Consider the following 10,233-nt stretch of genomic DNA (forward strand, 5'->3'; position numbering starts at 1 on the left):
AAAGTTTGGCCACATCTACTCATTCAAGGGTTTTTCTTTATTTGTACTATTTTCTACATTCATTAATAATAGTGAAGACATCAAAACTATGAAATAACACATATGGAATCATGTAGTAACCAAAAAAGTGTTAAACAAATCCAAATATATTTTACATTTAAGATTCTTCAAAGTAGCCACCCTTATGACAGCTTTTCACATTCTTGGCATTCTCTCAACCAGCTTCATGAGGTAGTCACCTGGAATGCATTTCAATTAACAGGTATGCCTTGTTAAAAGTTCATTTGTGGAATTTCTTTCCTTTTTAATGCGTTTGAGCCAATCAGTTGTGTTGTAACAAGGTAGGGGTGGTATACAGAAGATAGCCATATTTGGCAAAAGTACATTTTATGGCAAGAATAGCTCAAATAAGCAAAGAGAAATGACATTCCATCATTACTTTAAGACAAAGGTCAGTCAATGTGGAACGTTTAAAGAACTTACGTTTCTTCAAGTGCAGTCACAAAAAACATCAAGCGTTATGATGAAACTGGCTATCATGAGTGACTTGCTTGTGAAGGCTAAAGTACAGCATCTAGACCATCGCTGGGCCAACAAGATCTTGTCCAGCAAGGCTTGCTTTAGCTGGAGGACGACCTGCTTACACTCTGTTGTCCAGGCAGCTGCCGTCAACTTCTTGACAGGTGAGCGTCTCTTGCAGTGTGGAGCCTTGTGCCCAGTTGTCATCTAAAAGAGAAGCTTTGCGATGGTCAAGCATCCTTCAATTAACTGTTGGTAATACACCACCATCCAGGGGAACAACCTTAGTTTATTCTGAGAGGGGATGTCAGTTCAGTCTTCCATCAGGTCAACTTCCGTCACGCCTGCAATGGCATTCCCTTTTTTCAGGATCTGTAGCTACACCATTTGCACTGACGACAAGAATGTGTTCTTAATAACAGACTTGCCTAGTTAAATAAAGGTTAAATAAAATTTAAAAAATGATATGCCCCAACAACATCAAAAGTGACACCTTTTCAGGTTGAGCTTGAAGTTGTGGGCCTTAAGACGTTCAAAGACCATTTCCAGTCCCTGCAGAACCCAGGTCTTCAGTGGACGCATAGACCAAGACATCATCAATGTAACACAGCAGGCTAAGAAAGTTCTGATCTCCGAAGATGTTTAGCATCATCCTCATGAATGTTACAGACTGTTACATAACCCCTATGGAATATGGTTGTACTCATAAAATCCAAACGGTGATGTAAAGGCTGTGAATCTCTGGTCATCCAATGTGCATCTCCACATTGTAGTAGCCAGGGTTAAGGTCCATTTTCGAAAAAAAAAGCATTTCCACCTAAAGCAGCCAGCGCGCCAGCCTGGTGAGGAAGTGGTGAGCGTCTTTGATGGTGCGACATGCAGAAATCAGTAGCGCTACTATAGATGACATAGAAAAGGAGAGAAATTACAATAAATGGCCTCATGTATTATTTCTTTAATGAAATTGCTATGGGTTTTTACAAGAATGACATTCTTTTGCATATTTTGTATTGTGAAATGTTGAATTAATCTAGCAAAGAATTACTAAAACATGTAACTGATGCAACCTAACACAATACAAATACTGCATTTCAGGTCTCGAAAAGAAATGTATTTGCCTAGGACAGATATAATCTCGCACGGAAAATGCAAATAAGCTCTCACTAACATTTCCATGGGATGATTTGAATATACCAATCTTTTCCTTCAAAAGTAACTTGGTGCCAGAGGGAGCCTTTCCAACAAAAATACCAGACAGAAGCAGGGTGTGATCTTATTGGGTGAAAGGAAGGATTACATCCCTAATAAATCCCTAATTGACCCCTGTGCCATTCATATCATTACAGCCTTAGCATACAGTATACTGTTTTTATCATAACAATTACAGTACTCCGATCTCTTCCCCATGTCTAATATCACTACAAAGATACATTCAGACCTTCCTCTGTATTCTATTAACATCCTGTTTGTGATTCAACCACCACGGTTATTTATGAGCTTTTCAGGGAAAGGGCACATTTCAACAACATAGGTTTTGGTTTGTGAAAAATTATAGGATGGAAAGTAAAGACTGCAGTAAAGACTGCAGAAACACATGCAAATGTTTGTGTTGAGTATAGTTAAAAGGCACTAGCCCGGTTTATACTTGGTTCTGACATGCTCTCTTTGTCCTGATCTTGTCCACATTGTAATTGTGCCCACATTTTTAGACGGGTGTATACATTGAAATACACATCTTCCTGACCACCTCCAGAGGTAGTCAAACTCGCATTGTATCTGTATATCTTACAAGTGTAGTCTGCTCTGGACAGTGAAACCATTTAAATCATCATTATTCCGCCCTCTAAAACACTTGACAGGTGACACCATTGACTTATAGCATCAATATGTGTCTTAAAATAAATATATATTATTTTGAAAGAATATCTGTCAAACAATTTGCATACAGGGAGGAAGCAGGATATCTGGTCACAATGTGAACACAGTGGACGAATAAGAGACACATTTTAGTACCATGTGTAGACGCAATGGCTACAATGCGGGCCCAATCAGAATACGGATGCATGTTAGCACCAGGTACAAACAAGGCTTTAGATGCAGTGGAAGAAAAGGTTAAAAAAGTGGCATCCATAAAACAGTTGTACAACATTAGTGGTAGAGTTGGAGTGAATGAACAATAACGAAGTGACTGCTGGTAGGACAATGTCCACTGTATTTGTGTCACAGACACCCCCTGTAATGGCCCTAAACCTCTACTAAACCCTAATGATGATACACTAACTTTTTCCAACCATGTAGACAGTACCCATTGGAAAAAATGCTGGAAATATTCCTTGTGAATATGGTATTTTGGACTAATACAGATTCTCATGCCATCTGCCTTTAAATAAAGCCTTCAAGAGGAAGCAGTGGGGAGAAAGTACAATGAGATAGTCAGTGATATAATATAGCCTATCGTATGCAGTGTTGATTTTATCACACTGCATACAGTATGCACTAGAAACTATAGCTTCAACAATAGCAGTAACATAGAAGACGTTCTATACTGCAGTACAACGGTCTCTAAGATGACAGAAAACGCTCTCAGGGCATGGTGACAGAGTTCATCTCATATTTTCCTATGAGGACAATATCTGTAGATATGAAACAGTCATGGAGCCGAGCTGTGAGCAGCACTTGATTATCATCAACTGCTTAGGCCTTTCTCTAACCATCAAGTTAAAGAGATTTTCAGGTACTTTTGTTTATTTTTTTAGTCAGTAGTTCTGAAAGTAGCGTTCACGAGCCAAAAGTGGTCGCCGAAAATTGCTACTACGTCACAAACACTACATGGCCAAAAGTATGTGGACACATGCTCATCGAACAACTCATACCAAAATCATGGGCATTAATATGAAGGTGGTCCACTCTTCTGGGAAGGTTTTCCACTAGATGTTGGGACATTGCTGAAGGGACTTGCTTCCATTCAGCCACAAGGGCATTAGTGAGGTTGGGCACTGATGTTGGTTGATTAGGCCTGGCTCGCAGTTGGTGTTCCAATTCATTCCAAAGGTGAGGTCAGAGCTCTGTGCAGGCCAGTCAAGTTCTTCCACACTGATCTCAACAAACTATTTCTGTATGAACCTCGATATGTGCACGGGAAAGGGCCTTCCCCAAACTGTTGCCGCAAAGTTGGCTGCACAGAATCGACTAGAATGGCATTGTATTCTGTAGCGTTAAGACTTCTCTTCACTGGAACTAAGGTGCCTAGCCCAAACCATGAAAAACATCCACAAACCATTACTCCTCCTCCACCAAACTTTACAGTTGGCACTATGCATTGGGGCATGTAGCATTCTCCTGGCATCCTCCAAACATAGATTAGTCCATCGGACTGCCAGATGGTGAAGCGTGATTCATCACTCCAGGGAACACGTTTCCATTGCTACAGAGTCCAATGGGGGCAAGTTTTACACCACTCCAGCCACCGCTTGGCATTGCACATGGTGATCTTAGGCTTGTGTGCGGCTGCTCGGCCATGGAAACCTATTTCACGAAGCTCCTGACAAACAGTTATTGTGCTGACGTTGCTTCCAGAGGCAGTTTGGAACTCGGTAGTGAGTGTTGCAGATGATTTGGAAACGTCAGTCCTCGCCGGTCTCGTTCTGTGAGCTTGTGTGGCCTACCACTTCGCGGCTGAGCTGTTGATGCTACTAAACGTCTCAACTTCACAATAACAGCACTTACAGTTGACCGGGTCAGCTCTAGCAGGGAAGACATTTTACAAACTGATTTGTTGGAAAGGTGGCTGAAATAGCCACTAAGTCTATGCCCTGTCAGTCATTTGTCAGCAGTAGGGATTATTCAATTAAGTATTTGTTGTCATTTAACAATCGACTTGTTTTCATGCAAATTTCTTCACTTGAGAAATACTGCACCAAACATCTTAGTTATTAATAACAGATTTCTTGAGTTCGGCAAGGCGCCAGCCCAACCGCATAAGGAAGGATTTAGGGCCCCTTTGAGCAAAGGGACATTTTTCAAACAACCCCAACACTCCATTTGCAAGAATTAGCATAGAGATAAAGGGCCTTCCCCATAAACTGCAGTTTCCTGCACCAAGAGAAAGGTAGTTAACACCAATAGAGGGGAAACTGTTACTATGCACATCAATTTGAAAGCCTATGGATTCTGTAGTGATAATGTACTTAGAATTGAGGTTGTATTCTTGACAAGTTTATTGCATAAAGCATTGTGTTGTGTTTAAAGTATTATTGTAAAACCACTGAGAAAAACAAACTGGTATAAAGAACGTTGCATTCCACTTCTTGAATAAAACAACCACATACACAATATCTACAAAAGTATGTGGACGACACTTTAAAATAGTGGATTCAGCTATTTCAGCCACACCCATTGCTGACAGGTGTTTAAAATTGAGCACACAGACATGATGTGGCTGAATGGAAGCAATTCCCCGCAGCAATGTTCCAACATCTAGTGGAAAACCTTTCCAGAAGAGTGGAGGCTGTTATAGCAGCAAAGGGGGGGGACCAACTCCATATTAATGCCCATGATTTTGGAATGAGATGTTTGAAGAGCAGGTGTCCCCATACTTTTGGTCATGTAGTGTAGGTTCTGTATACTGTCGTGGAAATTTAGTACTGAGAGAGATTTGGTAATTTCTTCAAACAATCATCTTTATTTAATATTGATTAAGTATTGCAATAATTAGGCTGGTCGACCCTCCACCCTTGTGTTGGACCGAGTAACCTAACCTTTACACAAATGCAGAGTACTATATGTAGCTGACACTAACAATGCTCTGTCATGGTTGGTTCAACCCCCCTCATGCAAACCAAGGAGCATCAAACCACTCTGGGTTCATCCTGCCGTTATCTGCACGTGGGTTGTTGTCTTTAGCCCGCCCTGGCTTAGATTATTTAGAGACAATGAGGAATTGTTCTAAACTCCTCCTGGCTATCTCCATCTCGGTTAGACCCACCACATCTTGTCTATGTAAGGCAGTCTAACTAAATTGTCAGCTCAAGCCATCTCTGGTGACCATACGCCCAGATTATCTGCAGGAAACTAGAGGGGAGACCATAAAAACACAGACACTAACAGGACCGAAATATCCTCCTATTTGTTATGTATCAATTCCTAACTATTAATATAAAACAAATCAGGTAAATATGTAATTTTGTGGTTATGAGTGAGGCAAGCAGCTGCAAGACACAGTAACATGCCATTGAATCCTCTTAGTAACATCCCGAACATCTTCTATTCTTCCCGAATGTATTGTTGGTGGGAAGGAATGCATACATTTTCCATAGAATTTGGGACACGTGCAAGTTTGCAACACAGAATAAGTGAGAAGCGCAATGTCAAAATATTGTACATTACAACATAACACAAAGCCATACACTTTCTCTACTGTCACTCCAGCATAATAGCGATATTCTCTATTTGGAATAAAGCATTGCTTTTCTTTTGTTGTACATGGGACTGAGGTAGAAAACTGCATCAGTGGCGCATGTCGGCAGATAGGGAAAGGCATAGAAGAACAACATATCCAGCATAGAGACCAACAGATATCTGCGTTTAGGTCTGTCTGCTGTGAGGGCTTCCACCATAGCGTCTACGACCAGGCTGCTGTCCTGGTTGCCAGTCATACATGTAGACATGTGGTAGTTATTAGCCAGGTCCACATACTGTCTGTTGAAGATCTGTTGACGCGCCTCGTCCAGTTTCTCCCAGATTTCTGTCCCTGTTCTCCGCCTCAGGATGCTGGTAGCAGGGCCAAAGTTACCCGGCTGGATGATGCTCACCTGAGATCATCACCACAATGTTAAAGGGGCACTCTGAAGTTCAAACAATAAGCAGTCACACCGCCAGTGTCTTGGTGAAGACCTGGGGGATGGGGCTGGAGAAATGTAACCTTTCTCAAATTCATAAACAGAGCTATGGACAGAGCTGTATCAAAGTTATAGATTTAATTGTGTTTTGAAGCTATAGTGTTTGTTTACAATTACATTGTTAACCAACAAAGAAGTGAAACAAGCTTATATTTTGGATTCTGATGGGGTACCACAGTTGAACTACGCTCATGAGGCATGTATATGTTATATTCTTCAAGAATAAATGGTTATACTGTATATCATTAACTTAAATGTCCATAAATGGATATAGCAATCACAGATTGACATTTTAAGGGGAATGTGTTGATTACAATCAATGTAAATAAATCTACAGAGTATTAAAAAGACAAACACACACAGTAATTATGATTACCAAGAGTTGTCTTTACCTTTACTCCAAAACACTCCATCTCTACCCGTAGGCAGTCTGCAAACGCCTCCAGTCCTCTCTTTGACATACTGTAGGCCCCCATGGTCAGACAGTTGAAGAAGGCAAAGATGCTTGAGACGTACACCATCCGTCCTACAGAAATCAATGAACATTACACATTTTAGAACACTGTGGAGTAAAATGAACATTGAATGTGATAAATCAAGTACTGTGATCACCATTATGAAATGGTGATGGTAAAATAATGATGAAACTTACCTTTTGAGGCACGAACCAATGGGAGGAAAGCTATGGAGGTCCTGATGCTGCCAAATAAATTGACCTCAGCCATATTGCGATAATCATCAATGGTGTTCCACTCTGTCTCTGACCAGTCTAAGATGCCAGCATTGTTCACAACTGCCCAAAGCCCTTCAAAAACAAAACAAATCAACTTACATTAACAATGTGTGTAAAACCTGTTAAATCAGTTTTGTCATAAGTGTCTCACAATACAGCCTGGTGTCAGAGCCATATGAAGCATACTATACATATTTCTGAGCACCTCCAAGATGATTGAAACTGTATATACAGTTTTTGGGGTGGCAGGTAGCCTAGTGGTTAGAGCGTTGGGTGAGTCACCGAAAGGTTGCTAGATCGAATCCCCGAGCTGACAGGGTAAAAATCTGCCGTTCTACCCCTGAAGAAGGCAGTTAAACCACTGTACCTAGGCCGTCACTGTAAGTAAGAATGTGCTTAATTAACTGACAAGCCTAGTTAAATAAAATATATACTAATGGTTCAGTTACTTTAAACCCGACCAAATCCACATAGAGCTGTCATTCTTATTGAAAGCATGTCTAAGAACCGGTAGATATGCTCTGTGTGCATTCTCTATTTCTATGCTTTCTATGTTTTTGCATCTTTTACTTTCAGTTTTCCACACCAGCTTAAAACAGCTGAAAGTACAATATTTGGTTATGGAAAAGCTATTTCGCAGTGGTTTAGAACTACTATTTTAGCAACCAGGAAATGGCTAAGTGATTTCTGCATAGTATATCTTAAACATATCTGGAGCAGGCTGTAAAATGGTTTTTATACACCCGCGGAGCGGAGATGAGCGCACGATTCACAGTGACTAGGCCTTCATCAAGGAGCCTTGTGCTGGAAAGTTTTTGTAGGCCATTAGCATACATTTACTGATTGATTCATCTTAATCTATTAACCTACATGGCTATATAGCAACAGTATCATATTTAGAGTCAGCAAACTAGCTAAGTGTTTTGATTTTCCACTACCTCAGGAGGTGAAATAATATTGCCTATAGGTGTCTGAAATTCACTGAAGAGCACCCCAAAAAATTTATATTTTTTTACAGGTTTCACATCACAATTTCAATCATGCACTCCCTGGATAGGTTTGATGAAATCGCTACTCTTTGAATCATATATAGGCTACCATCTCTGTTGTCTTACTTGGCACTGGAAAAACATATTCTAGAGCCCTGCAAAGTAACTGTCCATCAAAATAGTTAAATTTTTCACATTACTTTTTGTCCACATTACTTTTTGTCCATATTATCGTCAGGCTCTATCTAACACCTCCCACAAAAATGATTTATCGCTGATTCATCATCAAAAAAATAGGTCAACATATCGGGATATGGATTTTTGTCCGTGTCACCCAGCTCTACCCTAACCTTAATTCCTGCATTCCAAAGGTTGCGAGTTTGAGTGACAGTATAAGTCCTCTAATTCATATGATATTGTATGACCGCTATTCAATTCATAATGTTACCTAAAGAAATGTAATATAACATGCTAAATCGAGGTATGCACAAAATCCTACAAATTGCCTTGAGCCCAGGTTGCACATTTTATGATTTAGTTGACAACAGGTGCTTTTGAGAAGGAAAAGGTTCACTCTTCGTGTTAATGACAGTCAATGCATCATTAATAAAGCCCTGGGGGAAAAGGGACTTGTGAAGAGCAGGAACATTAACCTCTGAATAGACTTAGTCATGGGTCAGCAACAGGTGTCCCACAAGCCAAAAGCAGCCCCCAATGAATTTCTTTTAAGTAAAAACATTTTTTTTAAAGAGGCTAAAATCAACAGGAATTTATGACATCTGTTCCAAAGTACTCCCACAAATAAAAAGATGATGTATGACATGATTCTTTAAAAAAATCAATCTTATTGGGTTTAGTCGTGCTCAATTTGCAGTGTACAGTTGGGCTATGTTCCGCCCCTGACTATCCACTCCGACAAAAATTGGCCCATGGCTGAATATACTGTAGTTGCCTACCCCTGCTTAGTCTTAAGAGTTTCTTTTGAGAAGGAAATTGGATCATATAAATACATTTGATTTGATCATTTTTTTTTGTTTTAACAGTCCGTAATTGTTATGTTAAGTAACCTACTTGTAACAAAGCTCACCTTTCTCTGGCAGGTTCGATTGGACCACAGTCCTTGCCTGTGTCACATCTTCATCTTTAGTGACGTCTAGCTTGAGAATGTTCATATTGCTGGAGCTCTCTCTGTGCAGAGTTTGGGCACCGTCTCCGTTGGGAAACAGACAACCGGCGAAGACCACAAACCCCTGAGCGTCCAGCCTGCGGGCCAGTTGATGACCGAATCCGGTGTCACAGCCCGTTATCAGCACCGCACGGCCTGCTCCTATCACCTCTTGGTTCCTGCCGCGGCATGACAAGAGCATGAGGGCTAGGAGAAAGATCGCACAAACGGATGAGACAACGATTCCTCCAAAGGGGAAGGAAGTGAGCGCAGCGGCATCCATTCCAACGATGTTTAAAAGTTATCCAATAATGCTTCCCATCATTGCAAAATTGTCAGCAAACGCATCCATTCTCAACCAGGGGTGTAGGCTATTTATTCCTGAAAGACAACAAAGAAGTTTTTTGTGCAGACTGTTGGGATGTTCTCTATGCTTTAGGACAGGGTTGTCAAACAAACAAACATGCTTGTGTTTGTAGCTCCAACAGTGCAGTAATAACTGGCAATAAAAAACAATATACACACAATCCCCAAAAATTCAGAAATATCAGAACAAGCAATGTCAGATTATTTATATATATATACATATTATAAATAAGTTCTGTATAGACAGTATATGAATAGAAAAGGTGCACAGCAGTAGTCATACAGGATGAGCTATGACTACATATGAAGTGGGTAAAACAGTATGGAAACATTAATAAAGTGACCAGTGTTCAATGACTACATAAGGCAACAATCGCTAAGGTGAACAGGCCTTGGTTCGGAGTAGAGTTCGGGATCCATGGTTTGGCCCACTGAAGTCTGGCCTCTGGCCATCCAGGCCAGATCACTGCCTCTGATTGGCCAGTGGAGGTCACAGGAAATGTCCAGGAGACAGTTTAGACCTTTTTGACCCTTTTTTTATTAATTTATTTTTATTTCACCTTT

At 40.5% G+C, this 10,233-nt stretch overlaps 1 protein-coding gene across 1 annotated transcript; it reads right to left on the bottom strand.

Moving 5' to 3' along the window:
* Window positions 1-5,262: 5,262 nt before the first annotated feature.
* Window positions 5,263-9,583, bottom strand: zgc:113142 (uncharacterized protein LOC503524 homolog). The gene is made up of 4 exons (XM_046307769.1): window positions 9,226-9,583; window positions 7,069-7,221; window positions 6,809-6,942; window positions 5,263-6,329 (listed from the first exon to the last, which is right to left on the bottom strand). Exons 1-4 carry the CDS (start codon window positions 9,503-9,505, stop codon window positions 5,964-5,966), a joined length of 933 nt encoding a protein of 310 aa, XP_046163725.1. The 5' UTR covers window positions 9,506-9,583; the 3' UTR covers window positions 5,263-5,963.
* Window positions 9,584-10,233: the final 650 nt, after the last annotated feature.

This window comes from Oncorhynchus gorbuscha, linkage group LG17 (assembly GCF_021184085.1).
Source record: "Oncorhynchus gorbuscha isolate QuinsamMale2020 ecotype Even-year linkage group LG17, OgorEven_v1.0, whole genome shotgun sequence".
Lineage (NCBI taxonomy): Eukaryota > Metazoa > Chordata > Actinopteri > Salmoniformes > Salmonidae > Oncorhynchus > Oncorhynchus gorbuscha.